Below are 17,947 nucleotides of genomic sequence, written 5' to 3' on the forward strand. Positions count from 1 at the left end.
CAAAACAAAATATTTCAAAACACTTTGCACGAAAAATACATGTATACAAATATATTTGTATGTTATTATATGAGACGATTTTTATAAATTAATCAATGGGATTGTATTCAAAGTTTGAGGACACGTGCAAATTGTACAATTTAATTATGTTATATATTTTATCTTTCAATAAAATCAAAAACTGATGTGGCTGACAATTTTTCATGGTACTTTTTCATGTATATACATTAAAAGATAATATAGCTTCCATTTTTAAATACTTAAATATTTTCAACATTTACACATGAAAAATAATTGTTTGATTATTACGATATCTGTTTATTAATTAAAGATTTTCTACATGGATAATTTTTAAAATATGACCTCGAATTTTAAAAGTAATCACATAAATCACTTTATATGTCTCATCCTATGTATAAAGACCAAAATGGTCAGTTGTATGTACAAATTGATGTAAATATTGACAATTTATTAGTAAATCTAAGAAAATGTTAAATATAATATATGTCTATGTAAAAATTAAAAATTAATTTTTGTTGTAACCCTTTTCCTTTATAGTACATTTTCCTTAAATATGAACTTGTAATAAAGGATTTCTTGCCTCCGACAAATAACATTATAAATATATGTATTTACATATTTATTTTTACTACACAAAACTAATCTATTATCAGATATCATTTGATTAAATTTTCATTTCAACTAAAGTACGTAGTAGTGATAATTATAAAAAACAAAACAATTTATAATTTATAAATTCTGACTATAACTATCGAAATCCTCGAATATATTTCAACCAATCATAAACGAAATTAGTAGACTAAAAATGTAAGTACATTGATATCAATATGTTTTCAAATTGGCGGGATTTGATACAGGAAGTGATCGAATGGCGCACGCAGCCGGATGTTGCGCGCGCATACCGAATGAAATAACAAAGAGCACTTGACATATTTCATTTTCTCGTATTATAAATCGGACGGTTTATTTTCATAAAATTTCGGCAGGAAATCATTTTTCATTGTGGCAAGTTTATTCGTTAAGTGATTTCTGCATAGGAGGTGATCAGAAGGTGGCCGACTAAATGATACTGCTAGCGCGTAAGTTCCTGCGGGGTGGGCGAGGGACGCCATGACAGTCGTCGTATTTTCTGTTAACCGCGAGCACGTAGGCTCTTGCCAGCGTTTTCGTGAAATTCTTGCGCCGTTTAGCATCCATCTGAGTAAAAATTGGCAGCCCCGTTTCCTAAGCTTCGCGGACTTTGCTTCAAATATATTGTGGAGGTGGAGGGCGAGGGCGCGTGGCCATTATCAGGGATTTGCTTGTGGGTACCCATGGCGAGGTGAGACGTCGAGAGGCGGCGAAAGGCGTCCCCCCCTGCATCGGGACGCGTGTCGCCCTGTGTACAAGACGGCCTAGGGCCGACGAAGCGAGATGCCAGAACCGCCGATGGCACCGTACACCACGTGAGTCCACCCTCCGAACTCTTTCGATTATCGCTTTGGCTCTCTCGTTCGGTTTCTATAAACCCCTTACCCCGAATCCCGAGGAACCTCCATTTTGTGACCTCTTGTCCTCGTTCTACGAGTCACGATAATTGACGCGTCATATGCCTAAGACACCAGAAGATGGTGCCCGTGAATCCTCTCGTAAGTGCGGGGGGATCTGCGGCAAGTCCTGGCAAATATGGGAACACAGCTGCGTACTTGTACAAACCGTTGGTACGCTACCATTTTAGTGTTTCACTATTTGTCTTTATCATCTTTGAACGATTGTATCAGATGACTCACCTTTTCCCGCTCACTCGACAAAAAACTCTTAAATATTTGCGAGGTTAAAATAACTACTTTCTTATTTTTATAGTATGTCGATTATTTCTTTTTGCGATATCAACCTACCGTATCAACATTATATAATAATAAATTTATGCCTATCGAATTCGTTTGAATTCGTTATATTCGAAGTATCGTTTCTTCTATCGATGTTAAACTAATTGATTTCGAGGTTAAATTGTAGGATTTATTTTGCCAGCCTGTTCCCACAGGTCAAAGGGCAACGTAGCTATTCTGTTAATCATATGTAATGTTATTTTTTTTTTTTTAAAGAACATATAGTTTATTAATAATCGTTAGTATTTTATGAGTAACATAAGATTTACATAAATATGATATGGAATATTGTATTTTGTATAAGAAAATAAATTATTATTAATTAGTAATTGTTGAATTAATTTTTGTTTTGCAGGGTGAGAAACGAAATATATCAGGAACATTTAGTTAGTATTCTCCAGTGAACAAAGATGAATAGTGAGCAGCATGCATTGCCAGCGGCTACGCAGGCACAACAAGAGGTAAGAATATTTTCATTTGAAGCAGGCTATTTACCAAGCCACAAATGCGTAACTGATATATTATATTAAAATTAGAATCCTGAAATATCATAGGGTAGGTTAACATTATTATTATAATCGTTAGTAATTTATGAAATTTGGTACATTAATTTGTATCAGTTATTTTTTCAAATTTAGTTTTATTCATTTAACATTATTTTAATATTTTACTTAATCACATTTTGCAGTATAAAACAAAATTTTATATAAATGATGAAACTCGTGTTTAAATTATGGTACTTTCTAAGTAAATTTAATTGCTTGTGGCTTTTTCAAATAAACTAGTTTACGTTTGAATATTTTATATTTACTTGTACTTCTCATAATATGAAATATTTACAGAAGCACATATTTTTGTATATTAAGAATAATGGATTCCAAATATGCATAATATATTTATAAAATTCAAGTGAGTTGTATAAAAATAGTTAGTACAAATAATATATAATTTTTGAGCATTAAAATATATTTTCAATAGCTTTGCAAATGGGGTCAAAGGTTTATTTTGCTGGCACACGTTTCTTGTACATAATGAATCTTGATATTGGTACTGGTTATGCAAATTTATTGGAAAACTGGAAAGTAGCGCATTTGTAAATTGGGATTGAGCCTGGTGCATGCTGCTGCATGCCCTATCAATGTTGTACAAATGTTTGAATGTATATTGGTAGGATGTAAACGCGGGTCAAAGTGGTCGTCCTTCATACCCAGGTGGTCTGGCTACTACAACTAGTCTTGGCAATGTAGGGAGTACCCCCCATTCATCCGCGGACCTGCGTGTAGGTACAGCCGTAGCGTTAGCCTCCTCGGTAGCTAAATATTGGGTCCTGACCAATCTGTTTCCTGGACCGCTACCTCAGGTCTCAGTCTATCACCATTCCCACCACAACTCCTCACATAGGAGTAGTGGAGGTGGAGAGGCATCTTCCAAAGAATCAGCCTCTTCATTGAATCAAGAAATGGCGTTGACTTCCAGTTCGCACCATCAGTCAACACCTACACATCATCATCATCAACCTTCAGTTAGCAGTAGCAGTCATCATAGTTCTTTACAACCAAATCCACAGGTTTGTTTATTTAGAGGTATGCAAGTCTAGTTATTGAGTATAGCTTATAGAGGATCCAGATTAGAATCTTCTTTTCAGGGATTGTGGTAACATACTAAGTTGTATGTAAGTTAATGTAAGTGTGAGTAGGTAGAAAAGTATGTATTGTACTAAATATGTAGGACGTATTTGCAATGTTACGTTTATAATTTGAAATATGGCTTCTTTAATTAAAGTTTGTTTATTATTTTATATTCTCTTTTCATTGCATATTATTGTATGTTAGTTGCTGTAATTTATATAAAATATGTAGTGTACATTTTATTACTGACACAATATTTTTACTATTATTATGTTTGTAATCCAGTTTACGGTATGTTAGTGAACAAACAAAAATATATATATATATATATATAATGCAAAATGCGTTTGATTAAAATTCTTAATGTTTTTAGTCATTTGATTTTTGAAATTATAATTCATTATTTGAAAAAAAGTATTTTGTAATATTTTTTTTTTTTATATTTTATTTAGCAGATTCCAGTTTCTCTGCCAGGCCTTAATTTAGATGGACCACATTTACCTGCCAGCGTCAGTCATTTACAGGCAGCACATGCACAAATGCAACAACAAATGCAGGCACAACAGCAACAGCTGCATCAGCAGCAACAACAGCCACAGCAGCAGCAGCAGCAACCTCAACAACAACAACAACAGCAATCTCACCATCAAATGCAAAATCATCAAAATGCTCAGAATAATGGACCAACTACACATAATCAAAACGCACAGAGAGATGATAACAAAGTAAAAGATGAAGGTGGTAGTTGCACAACTGAACGTTGTAGCGACAATCAAGTTCACTGTCAAGTACAATGTGATCTTCAGTTACAAACGTCTCAAGATCTGCAACAAAGTCTTATGCAACAACAACAGCAACAACAACAAATTGGCGTAAATATAAGTGGGAATTCTTCGACCGAAGGTGGAAGTCAGAGCAATTCGGAAAAACCAGAAAAAGAAAAGGAGCTGCGTCAACTAAATATGACACAGTACGTTTATATGGTTTATTTCTATATTGAATATAATAATTTTTTATAACGTAACAAACGATATTACAATGTTTGTATAGATTTCAAGTGCCAGATTTAAAACCAGGAGGTCATATGATGGATGTAAGGACAGCCGATGGTTCAGTTGTAAAAATCAGTGCTGGAAACGAGCAAGACTTAGCAAAGACTCTTGGTGTTGAAATGGTGCAAAATATGTATAAGGTAAACAACATTATAACACGTTATAGAGCAGTATTTTAACAGTCTTTCGTATCTCTAATCGTTTTAAAAATATATTTATAAAAATACCTTTTCCCATTTGCGTGAGACACCCTGTGGCGCATCTTATATAATAGAAACTCCAATTCATTTTCAATTTTCTATTAATTTTTTCGTGACACGCTCACAATAACGTACAATGTTTAATTGTAAAATCTGTATTGTATTTTTCAGGTGAATGTTGAGGACATCAATCAGCTTTTGGCATATCACGAAGTATTTGGAAAGTTACAAAGTGAAATAGCAGCTGGTACAACCTTAGTCGGAAGTACTGTTCCTACTCAAACAGTTACCACTATACAGAATGGAACGCCAATCGTACAACAAGTTCAATTAAATAAATTCGATATTAAATCGAGCGACGGCGAAGCTACGCCCGGACCAAGTGCGTCACCCGTATCAGTTGGCAGCCATGCTTGTGAAATATGTGGAAAAATCTTTCAATTTCGCTATCAGCTTATCGTACATCGTCGATATCATACAGAAAGAAAACCGTTTACTTGTCAGGTACGTAAGAAATCGTAGTTTTCGTATAATTTTTTGTATATTCGATTTTCGTTTACTACATGTGGAATACATTGAACTGTGCAGGTATGCGGCAAAGCATTTTTGAACGCGAACGATTTAACACGCCATGGTAAATGTCACTTGGGTGGATCCATGTTTACATGTACAGTGTGTTTTCATGTATTTGCAAATGCGCCTTCATTAGAGCGTCATATGAAACGACACGCTACCGACAAACCATACAATTGTACAGTATGTGGAAAGAGCTTTGCGAGGAAAGAACATTTGGATAATCATACTCGTTGTCACACGGGAGAAACACCGTATAGGTAAATGCATCTATTTTGTTTCATGTAGGATAATTAGGATAATATTCTTCGGTTAAGTAGATCAACGAAAATTGACTCTTTGTACTAATAATAAGAATACCTATTAAATTCACGAAACAGCTATAGGAATTTTAATATTTTTACAATTTTAATGTTTTGATTCTTTTATTGTGTCTTAGGTGTCAATACTGTTCAAAGACATTTACCAGAAAAGAACATATGGTAAATCATGTTCGGAAACACACGGGTGAAACACCGCATCGATGTGATATTTGCAAAAAGAGTTTTACCCGCAAAGAACACTTTATGAACCATGTTATGTGGCACACAGGAGAAACTCCTCATCATTGTCAAGCCTGCGGCAAGAAGTACACACGTAAAGAACATCTTGCAAACCATATGCGTTCACATACCAATGATACACCATTTCGTTGTGAAATATGCGGTAAGTAGTCCATTTTTTTCATTAGCGTGAAGTATTATGTTTATGACACGCTGTTTCTACATATTTGCATAATATGACATATAATATACTTAATGAATACATTTTCTCATAAAAATAATATCTGCACTATACAGATTTAGACAAAATCTTCGTTCACCTGAGATGTTTCTGTCCTTTTTAGACATAGAAAAAAATGTTGTTTACAAAGGTTGTACAGTATAAAAAGAAACGTATTATGACAGTTTAAAATTTTGTTTTCCTGTAGATGAAGAGATCTCAAGGTTAACTTCATTGTATATATATATATTTTAATTACAATATTTATAGTGTATTGTTCTTAATGTGGTTTTGTATGCAATGAATTCATCAGGTTTCATTTAATTTTTTCTAAGATTTATTCTAAACATTTAAAAAAAAATTTATTAATAACGAATATATATATAGCAAAAAACTACACAAGGTATCCTTCTAATCCATTATCCATGGATTAATTTTGCTAAAATTCCAATCAGATCTCGAGTTAAGTACATAGAACTTAAATATAAAGTTTCATTGGAATCCATTGAGCCGTTTAGATACAATTGTGTTAACAAATATATATATGTATATGTATACATATATACATATATATTATTTATGTGCAATCCTAGGGATAGAGGTAAAAATAGGGATGAAAGTTATTAAGCGATTGTAGAACGAAATTAAAATAATGCTTTTTATTTTATATATATCCATTGACCAAATTTCATACATGCATAGATCTTATGCATTCCATAATTATATACAAATTATATTTATATCTTGAAATATATTTTAAACAAATATCTAATACCACGTTTATAGAAACAAAAGAAATATACATAAAGATTTTATTTTGAATTCAAACTGCCACACATAATACATTTAAATAAGCACGTTGTATAACTGAATTTACGACTTAGCTTGTCATACTGCTTCAAAGAAAACAGTGCAAAGTATTAAATTTAAAAGTCCAAGTATTTGTTGGATTCGCTAAAAATCATTAGTCGTAATTCCCAAAGCATTTATCTAACTGTATAATTGTTACATACATAGATTTTGAAATTTGATAATGTAACAAAAGAAATCAAAACATTTGATCTGATCTAAAAATCTGTAGCCACAAAGAAAACTGCATTTATGTATACCTATGAAAGGATATATAATAATTTAAACATAAAACATGATGGGACGATTCCAGAATATCATAAAATCATTAGTGGTTATACAAAATTAAAATTAGTAATGAAATTAAGATTTATGTTCCATGTTGGCTATGACTTATTCTTAATTTCGTTAGTAAATTTTTTTTTTTACGTATCTCTACGTATTAAATTTAAAAAAAAAATGTGTTCTGTTTCAACATACGCATACTTTAATTTACTGCGCTCGAAACCTTATATTTTTCAAATCAGAGTCGAATATTTCATTCTTTTTCCTGTTATTTCCTATCTCAATAATACAAAAATAAATGGGACGACAGTTTAATTCTAAAGAATACAACCTATTGCTAACAGTTTATTGACCAGTGGTAAATAAACCATACTATTTCAATTACGGAATGTTTAATTTTTATTTAAACGATTTTTACAAATTTGAAATCGTAATGGCGTAAAATGATCGAGCTTAATGTACAAGTTGTTATCGTCAGGCGAAAAATAGAGTTTGTTTATTGCGTTTTGCGCCTCGAAGTTACTGCAAATGTACTTTAAGCACGCCGGTTTGTAGGTTTATGGAACTGAAATAAAATTCGTGAGAATTGATCGCGCATCGTAACTAGCCTACCCCCTGTCGCAGGTCGCGCGCATTCCTTTATAAAAGCGCCTCTCTAACCTTAGAATTGCCAGAGTCTTTGGCCGGCGTGTATTATTTCTTTCTTGGTTATTGTTGTGACGGGAAGTTTGTTGCTGTTTCGTACACCTTCGGGATACTGCATCTGCTCTCCACCACAAACTTTGATGACATGACTTACTATTTCGTAAATATAAGCGGTTGGTACATATTGCTATACGTTTTATTTTCATGTAAACAAGATATGGTTTTACTTTCGAAATTTACACCAACAATCAGTATTAGTTTGACACTGTTATATCATTGTCGCGATAATTTAAACTTTAAATAGTATATTATTCTATTCGCTCCATATTTTTTTTAAAATGCAAAATATACGATTTGGAGTAAAATAGGGTTATACATGCACATTGGATTCAAATACTTAATATTTATTCGAAAACGTTTGTTACGCCATTTAGCTATTTTGTTATATTGATATTGACATATTATATTGAAATTATAGCTCTTTGCTTTTAATAGTTTGTATTTAATTGAATGTTCTTTAGTGAGTACAGGCGTACCTTGTTTCACGTCGTCCCGCACTTACGACACTTTTCAAACATAGGTATTCTGTGGTCTTGTGACACGTGATCTATACTTACAACATTCTGTCAACCAAAAATCAACCGAACCGCGGTTATGCTAGGTCATTCCACAAGTAATGTCGTTTTTTGGCATTGATTTTCACCATTAACATTTACAAATAGTAATCAATCGTAGAATTAACATTCACGTTCAACTAATACAAATCACGGAAGATTTTTCATTTGTTTCATTTTTCCTTCTATAAAATCACATTTAGCTCTCTAATAAATTCCGAAAAAAACATCTCTCGTTTTTCGAAACATGATAAGACATAAGTTGAAATTAGCATCGTGTTATTTAACAACTCTCGTCAGCTTAAATCGCGTGTTAATAGTTTTTATTCGGTAATTAAATTTACATACGCCGTGTAGACTGTTACAACTTACATAATAAATTATACATTATTTGTCATATTTAAGATAAACACTTTGTTCCCTTAGATTTACGTTTTCAGATTCACTTTTCCAATACCAATTCAGATTACAAATGAAGTTCTATTTCGTATATGTTAACAAAATCGCTATAAAAAAAAAAAACGAACAAAGTCGTTGTATTATAAAATAAATATCAAGAAGAAGACTTCATACCTAAAGATACGTAAGCAGAATTTTCCTACCGTTAATCGTAAAAATGCATACACAAAATAAAGTAATTGTTATTCTCGCGTTAACTGCTATCGCCCGCGACATATGAAAATGTAGGGTCCGCGCAAATTACGTCAATCAAAGAATTACTTTCTGAATTTTACATTGCAATTATTTTATAGAAAAGAGCAAAACTGAACACATACACAATATTTGAGCATAGAACGCAAAAATATAAAATACGTAGCATTATACATAACACTTTGGTTTCGTACGAAAAATATTAAATTCGTATTGATACAAATTTTTTTTATAAAAATCAGTTTTGGACCACGACTGATTTTCAATAAACTCTTGAGTTTTTGTAAACTTAATATTTGATCCACCAGTCTTTGGCTTTAATAACGACTCGAATATACATCGACATACTGGTTACCAAATTTTCACAGTATTTTCACGAAATACTATATTACTATTCCTGAATCCTTGAAACCACATGTCAATCAATAACGATGGAGAAGCATTATACCGTTTCAAATCTTAGATTCGAGCAGGTCATTCTAAGATTTTAAATGTTTTAACGCGTAAAAAATTATTCGTCATTGGTAAAAAGGGGATAAAAGAAGATAATATAATTTTTGACTATAGGTAAATTGATTAAGGAAAAGATCATTTTTAAAAAGATTTCTTATTGGCGAATTAATCGTCTTGGAATCGTCCCATACATGTACTCAAACGACAGTTTTATATTTTTCATTCGTATTACAGTATAATGAAGTATTGGTGTTTTTCGTTCTGTTTAACGCTGCTAATGCAGGTAAGTCTTTTACGAGAAAGGAGCACTTCACGAACCACATAATGTGGCACACGGGTGAGACGCCGCACCGCTGTGATTTCTGCTCGAAGACATTCACGCGAAAGGAGCATCTTTTGAACCACGTTCGCCAGCACACGGGTGAGTCTCCACACCGATGCGGCTTCTGCTCCAAATCGTTCACCAGAAAGGAACACCTTGTTAACCACATCCGCCAACACACAGGTGAGAGCGGTTGGCAGATGTCCACTTCACGGACAACCGATTGTAATATTTGTCTCTAAGAGTAGTTATACCATGGCTAGAAGATTATTTAGTTAAGGAACACGTTAGGGAGATGAGTCACCTTTCATAATGTCATGTAACACACACCAAAACGCTCGTGTTCGTCCAAGAATCAATCACGTTCAATTGTGCTTTCGGGCGGGGACTGAAAACTGTTACAACAAAGGTTTCGGTTCTCCAAACAGCTATAAATGATATTATACCTGTTACGAGTGAAAAAGATTCCAAGTAAATATCGATTGTGGTTACAGTTTTACAGAAATATCGGTTCCCTTGTCTGTTATGCGAGTATCATTTTTACGTACCGATACTGTGGAAAAACAATCGTGAACCAAACCTAATGCTCATTTCGTTCAACTGTTTACAAACAATGTTATCATGTAGCCAATATAGAACCTTTCCCGACAGACAGAACTGTTTCAGAACCAATATGATATTATTGTAGAACCGTGATCGGTAATTTATTGAAACTGTTTTTCCCTCGTAACGGTTAAAGTATTATTTCTGGTTTTCCATAACTATTTTGGTCGAAGCCTTTATATAACAGTTAATAACAGGTTATTTCTAGAAAGATTTCGGTCCCTGCTTTCGGGACGCAATCCTCGATTTTGCTTCTAACGGATGTTTAACTCTGAGTTGCAATACTTGCATGCGAAACGTATACATGCGATCATGTATACATACATGTCAGGAAGTTCATTTACAATGATACCGGGAATAATCCGTTTATTGTGCGTGTATAACAAAGTCACATTGTGTCTACGTAACAATTAGTTATCTAATCATTATTATCCCATTTCATTAAATCCCTAGAGACATTTACTGTTCTGCCTCATACACCGCTCTCATACATGCTTTTTATTAACTGTTTCAGAATCCTATCGCTATAAACATTCACAATACGTTTACATTCCAAAGACGTTCAGTGAACTTCTTATCATTTTTAAAACTTGTATATAGTTCCATTCTCATTTTCATTCAATCTCATAGGTGGCGTACCATTATATTATTTAGTTTGACCGTGAGAAAGTTTATGATATAATCTCGTTTTAAAAATGCAATGTTACAAAAACTAAAAATTTCATTTAAATATTGATCTATATCTTCGGTAAATTTGTTGCTGTACAATCCAATTTTCCTCCCGTGCAATGTACGAAGATGGCAATATCGAATTAGTTCCTTATATTCCCACTTTATATTTGATGAAACGGACGTTGTAAAAATCTGTATTTTTATTTTTATTTTTGCTTTTGATAAAAATTCTGTTATAACTTTAAGATCATCTCTTAGACCAGTGGTTCTTAACTCTTTTTTCCGTGGACCCCTCTTAACACTCATTATTTAAATAAATGTTTTTGAGTGTCAACATAAAACTCTTTTATTACCAAATTTTTATTAATACAAATTTTAGTAACGTGCTAATGAAACTATTCCGATTAAAATGAAACCAAACACGACACGATTTAAAGCATACACTTATCGACAAAAGTTAATAATTGTTTGAAAATTTCTATACGCTCATACGCAAAAGTATTCGAACGGCTTACATTTATAATATTCAATTAATGAAATATACATTAACAGATTTATCGCTATAGCTGTAGCTATTTTGAAGCACCGAAAGGATTATATTAATATTTTAAAATGTAATGTACGTAACAAAAATATTTCGTAATTCTTAATAAACGTTCGTGGATCTTCACAAATCCATCTATGGCCTCCTCTTAGGGTCCGTTGGCCACAAATTAAGAACCACTGTCTTATGCCATAGCCTATAAACAAAATTTACTTCATAATGGATGGTTCGATATATGCCTTATTTAAGCATTGCAATAAAAACCTTGTGCAAGATAATTCGTTGTGTAAATAATCAGTAAATATCGGAATTCGTTGTAAACTGTACAGGAGAGACGCCCTTCCGTTGTCAGTACTGTCCAAAAGCATTTACGCGGAAGGATCACCTGGTGAACCACGTCAGACAACACACGGGTGAGTCACCGCACAAGTGCCAGTATTGCACCAAATCCTTCACGAGGAAGGAACATTTGACAAATCACGTGCGTCAACATACAGGCGAATCGCCACATCGATGCCACTTCTGCTCCAAGTCATTTACTCGTAAGGAGCATTTGACGAATCATGTCCGAATCCATACCGGCGAATCACCCCACCGGTGTGAATTCTGTCAGAGGACGTTCACTAGGAAAGAACACCTCAATAATCATCTCCGACAACATACCGGAGATTCCTCGCACTGTTGTAACGTGTGTTCTAAGCCATTTACAAGAAAGGTACGTTGGTTTTAAAAATTTATATCATTGCCACATTATAAGATTTTTAGTTAGTTCTAATATAACAGTAATTCTTTTGACTACTAACTTTTCTATTAGAAAATACTTCTAAAATCATATATCCGCTGAAATTTTTATTCCATTCGTTTTTACATGAAGAGAAAATTAGAAGTTAGTCTAAAGACAGGCTCTATATTCTAAAGAACCTGAGGATTTGTCACTTTAATTCTAAATGACTCCTATTATCGTTGCCTTTAACACTTTGACTGCCACGTCATCCATATATGGGTGACAGAACTTTTAACAGTGGAACAGAAACAATTAATTCTCAAGTTGAAATGTTAAAGAAAATAAATTTTAATAGGCTTCTACTTGGTACTATGATAAGTTTTAAGTTATGTAGTTTACAATTGTCTAAAATCAAAGTTCTGGTCTCGTAAACAATTTTGTCGTTCTAAGTTGGCAGTCAACGTGTTAATTCAATGATATCAGTACAAAGACTCTGGTTCTGGATCAGAAAGCATCACAGTCGAAGAGTTAATTGCAATAACAAAATCTTGGAATTAATCAAATTAAAAAAAAATAACATTGATGCGATAAAACGATTTTCAAGATTTTTTTTTTGTTTCATTTTGTTACAGGAACATCTTGTAAATCATATGCGATGCCATACTGGTGAACGTCCGTTCGTATGTACAGAATGTGGTAAAAGCTTCCCGCTAAAGGGCAATCTACTTTTTCACATGCGTTCGCATAATAAAGGAAGCAATGCCGAGAGGCCATTCCGTTGTGATCTTTGTCCGAAAGACTTCATGTGCAAAGGGCACTTGGTGTCCCACAGGCGATCGCATTCGGACGAGCGACCGCACAGCTGTCCGGACTGTGGGAAAACTTTTGTCGAGAAGGGCAATATGTTGAGACATTTGAGAAAGCATGCAGCCGAAGGACCACCGACACAAGTTAGCACACCGTCGGCCATTCCTCAGTCTGGCGTTCTGCCGATCCCGGCGGCGGCAGTTTTGGTCGGGCATCCATTGGCGCCGCCAGCGCCGCCTCCAGTAGTACCACAACACACGGTCGTTGTGCCTACTCCACCCGGTGTATTGACCTCCTACTAAACCAAATCAAGAGAAAGGATGTGAAAGCATTTGATGAAAGAAAAAGTGAGTGTATACATAATGAACGTTTGTATTGTTGATTATAAAAGTGCGTCATTCAGTTTTTAAAGACCTGTGGTTTCTATGGCCATGAAAGTTGATTAAAAAAAAAAAGAAGTGTTATCGCATCGCAGTAGTATCATCGTGAATGTTGTAACTACAAACATTGTCTTCGTTTCAAAACGTTTGCCGCAATATTCGCCTGTAGCTATGTGCAAAGAAGTTCATATGAACTTAACATTGAACAGTAACCGCTGTTATAATAGCAGTGTATCATCCAAAGTTTGAATTTCTTTGTTTCTTTTTTTTTTTTTTTTTTGTATAATACCTTTAGTAGATTGTTTATGGAAGGAAGCATATTCGACGTTTTCACGTTCCACTTACTATGCAAACTCAGGACTTATGCGATTCAGTGATAGGCACACAGAAAATTTCGCTGTTAATTAAACTACAATTAGACGCTAATTGTAGTAGCAATATGTCGCTGTATTACTTTTATACAATAATTTCGTTATAAAACAAAATAAGCGTATCTACCCAGTGGGAAAAGGCAGAATTTGGCGTAATATATAACGTGCGATATATTCCGGATAGTATGATCGTAATTTGAAGAATTTATCAAAATGTTTGCTTGAAGTACAAAATGTATTTTTAATTCAAATTATACAATGAACGCATCGTTTTATAAAACATCGTTTATTTCTTCGAGTTTCACGAAAGTTGTTCCTTTCAAATTAGTTGTAACGTTAAACGCAGAAGCAATTATTTACAACCGCCGTAGTTCAGTGGTTAATTTTGCATTAAATTACATTTTGTGCTGTCGCTTTTATAATATTAGGTGATCTCGTTAGATTCAGAGTGGTATTTCTAATTTTATAGTCGGAATATGTTGATAGGCGTACACGTTTACTAAGTGTGTCTAATTGATATGTTCTGAAATATCTTTTGCGAAAGATATTATACGCGTGGGATCGGATTCTCCAATTCAAGAAAAGGAGCTCTAAAGACCAGGATATCGAAGGATCATCGACGACACAGTGATAAAGCGGCCGGTTAACAATCACAATCGAAGGTTTTTAGTTTAAATTTCATCGTCCGTGCCCTTTTTTCTAGGCTCCTACACACGAATTCACTTATTCTATAGAGTGTGATTCTAAAAACTGGTAACTCTCGTCCAAGTAAATATACACAAAATTGATATAATGTAATCTTTCATTTTAGTGCAACGATACAAGTACTGTATGCACATGCACTTATTTGTACACTTTTGTTACATGTTTCATGTTACAATAGTCCCTATTGAAAGATATTAAACTTTTCCCTGTATAACTTTTTGTATTTATGTTTACAAAAAAAACTATAATTTGTTCCAGATTTTAGAATCATTCTATACATTTACTTTAAAAATACAGTGTTTCTCGCTTGTATGCAACTGAATTTCCACTCGTTTCCGTACATCTGAAAAAGGCAATTCTTTTTTTCCCCCAAAGGTCGGTATTTCTTTCATCCCTAGCCGAGGCCTAGCCTCGCATATACATACAGTCAATAGTACAAATATGGTGATTTTATGAAAACTGTGGTGTACCAAGAATTCAGCCTTAGCTATTAAAAACAAAAATGTAGGCATATATCTAATTTCACTGGAATAAAACTCTCACTTGTTTCGATTTTAATCTAAATTTATTTGTTTTATTTTATTTTTCTGCTAGTCTCGTTTATCGGTAAATTTGTAACGTTTTATCATAATTTTTAGTCTCGCGTTCAATTCGAACGAGATAGTCGCAATCATTTGTTTCTTGTTAAAGCATTTAAATAGTCGTATATAATTCTATGTAAATAGTTGTATATAATTTTATTCGAATGAATAAAAATAGATTTATATAACGATGATAGTGATGACGAATTATTTGCGAATAATTTGTGAGAAATTCTTATTGAAAATGACTCGAATACAGATAAATACATTAATTGCGTCTTTAAATAAAAGAGTACAGTATGCCATCGTTCGTTGTTAGCGTCCATCTCAGATTTTATAATGATATGAAAACAGGATTTTGTAATGTACAGTAGAATTTTAATTATTGCATTATTTAATTCACGAATGAGCAGTAACTGTCCGTGTTGATGAACATTGAAGGTTTCATTTACAATAAAGAAAAAAATTTATTACAGCTAAAAATAAATCAAAATAAACGTAACTTTATTGATTTTATAAATGCTATATACTTTGGTCAAATCTAGCGCAAATTTTCAGACTATAAACAATATTAATTATTGTCGATAAATAATAACTTGACATTAAACTTTTATTTTAAAATGATTTAGTACTTTGTAAGTATCAATGAGCCTTGATAATTGCTTTACATCTGTCGAACGTTAAATATACCAGTCTTTTAAAAAAAATGTTCCATCAATCAACTATAGGAGAAATATTTTGTTATCTTTTGTACCAAGTTCATGCCAAATTTGAAGACTATTTGCCTTCATGGTTGTATATAATTTCAAGGAAGTTAGTTACCTTACAATGTTTTAAGAATTAAACAACTTTCTGTAATTCTCAGGAATTCGATATTTCAGTGGTGTTTAGACGCATTAATAAAATTGGTTAATTGTACGACGGTCGCGCTAGTCATCGAGTTGCTTACTCTGAATAAACAAAAACATTAACGGAATCAATATCGTTGCCTTTAAGCGGGTGAAAAATTATCGTATACAAGCGAGGACTATTGTAAATAAGAAATTTCGTTTTTCAGTACACACAAATCGGACACGATAAAAATTAAAATGTTTTATTATTTTCATAAAAAAAAAATCTATGTAAATAGGACTGAGAAAGCTACTATATATTTAATAACACATAATTTTCAGATTACTTAAATATTTACTTTTATGTTTTACCCAATTGGCGTGCAGTTTAGTTTAATGTGAAAATTATGTTTAACTTTAAAAAAAAGATTTATATTTTATGCGTATACCAATTCTGCATCAATTGCCCGTTTTTAGCAATAATTATTGTTTTTCATTTAATCATAATTATTATAATTGAGTGCAATATAACTATGCTGATTTCGCTTAAGAGACGTCTGCATTGAATACCACTATTACACCGGATTTTAAATAGGAAGAAAAAATTGACAAACGATAGGAATTCAGTGCGTTTATCTGTACTCGAATTATTGTTTCGAATTTTTTTGGTTTTTAAAGTTAATTTTAAAATAATTAACAGTGCTTGTCTATTGTCTATATCAAAAGAAAAAATGTTACGACTCTAGCAGTCTTGTAAGGCCATGTATTTCGTATTTACATTTAAGACAAGATAAAATCGTAAGCTTGGTTCTGCGACGTCGTTGTCGTGCTAAGTTACCTAAATATACTACGTATTTAAAAGAGCACTTGACATCAAAACGTACGTTCAATTCCTCTACAAAAATTCGCAACTGCGTCTTACCGGTTGCCGCATTACCAAGCTTATATTGATTATGTATGATATTCATAATTATTGAATAGACAAGAACAAGACGATGAGAAACTTATAAACGCGGGTGCATGTGACAAATGGACTTTCGTGTGCGATAATGTTCGTCACTCCGTAGGAGTCTAGATTAATATATTACGACAAATATTATTAAGTATATTCAAACAATTAGATATCATATACTATTTAAAGTAACGAGGGGGAAAAAAACTAATTATACTGCAGGGTCACTGTACGAGGTGACATAAATCTGTCACATACCGAACGTAAAATTTTCACTATATTCGTAAGAAAAAAAAAAAAAGAAACGCGAAGTTAGTGCAAAGATACGTCTATAAAGGAGGAAACTATATATGTATAATATATATATTGCTCGCGCTTATATACATTATGTATATATAAAAAAAAAACACGATTTGAAAAGATATGAAAAATGTGATGCAGTACCGAACATACTTGGAACATGTAAATGTGTCCAATGGCACGTGTAATGAATTCCTTTGCAATTTAATCGTGGCATCGCTCCTTGCAATTTGCTAAAAAAAACTTTAACAAGGAATAAATAGAAATAATGTTTATATGAATTATTATTATTAATAATATACGTTACAAAAATAAAATTAAGAGTTGGTTCATGCTTTTAAGAGATTTAGTTTCGTGCTTGTTTTAAAAAAACAGCAAGCAAATATCAGATCCAGCTGTTCTCTTTGAATCGAAGCGACTTAATGCAGTTATAGTAAGTACATACGCGAGCGGGATGATTGATACTATTATATTTACTTTTACGTTAACATACGTACCTATTGTTTTATGCAATTTTTCCTACATCCTGTCACGATCGCATCATTTCGATGATAA

At 32.9% G+C, this 17,947-nt stretch overlaps 1 protein-coding gene across 6 annotated transcripts; it reads left to right on the forward strand.

Moving 5' to 3' along the window:
* The first annotated feature begins 885 nt into the window (after window positions 1–885).
* LOC122401931 (zinc finger protein 271-like) lies at window positions 886–17,431 on the forward strand. Of its 6 annotated transcripts, none has more exons than XM_043404372.1 (12): window positions 887–1,466; window positions 2,245–2,350; window positions 3,061–3,456; window positions 3,970–4,487; window positions 4,568–4,709; window positions 4,941–5,273; window positions 5,358–5,602; window positions 5,782–6,047; window positions 9,885–10,106; window positions 12,072–12,155; window positions 12,240–12,457; window positions 13,099–17,431. In XM_043404372.1, the coding sequence occupies exons 2-12, from the start codon at window positions 2,300–2,302 to the stop codon at window positions 13,573–13,575; spliced, it is 2,952 nt and encodes a 983-aa protein (XP_043260307.1). In that variant the 5' UTR covers window positions 887–1,466; window positions 2,245–2,299; the 3' UTR covers window positions 13,576–17,431. The 6 variants fall into 6 exon arrangements, with proteins under 6 accessions (XP_043260305.1, XP_043260307.1, XP_043260303.1 ...); XM_043404368.1 differs by having other exon boundaries at window positions 888–1,466; window positions 12,072–12,457; window positions 13,099–13,620; window positions 14,569–17,431; XM_043404371.1 differs by having other exon boundaries at window positions 888–1,466; window positions 3,061–3,168; window positions 3,250–3,456; window positions 12,072–12,457.
* The last annotated feature ends 516 nt before the right edge of the window (window positions 17,432–17,947 follow it).

The sequence above is a fragment of the Colletes gigas genome, unplaced genomic scaffold (genome assembly GCF_013123115.1).
Source record: "Colletes gigas isolate AHSC1104 unplaced genomic scaffold, ASM1312311v1 Colletes_gigas_Sc00030, whole genome shotgun sequence".
NCBI classification, from domain to species: Eukaryota; Metazoa; Arthropoda; class Insecta; order Hymenoptera; family Colletidae; genus Colletes; species Colletes gigas.

What these genes read in the sequence shown, in the direction of transcription:
- LOC122401931 (XM_043404367.1), top strand. Translation starts at nt 2,300, where the DNA reads ATGAATAGTGAGCAGCATGCATTGCCAGCGGCTACGCAGGCACAACAA. An exon ending in ATTTCGTTGTGAAATATGCG is followed by an intron (nt 6,048 to 9,884) that starts GTAAGTAGTCCA and finishes CTGCTAATGCAG; the next exon opens with GTAAGTCTTTTACGAGAAAG. An exon ending in CTAAGCCATTTACAAGAAAG is followed by an intron (nt 12,458 to 13,098) that starts GTACGTTGGTTT and finishes ATTTTGTTACAG; the next exon opens with GAACATCTTGTAAATCATAT.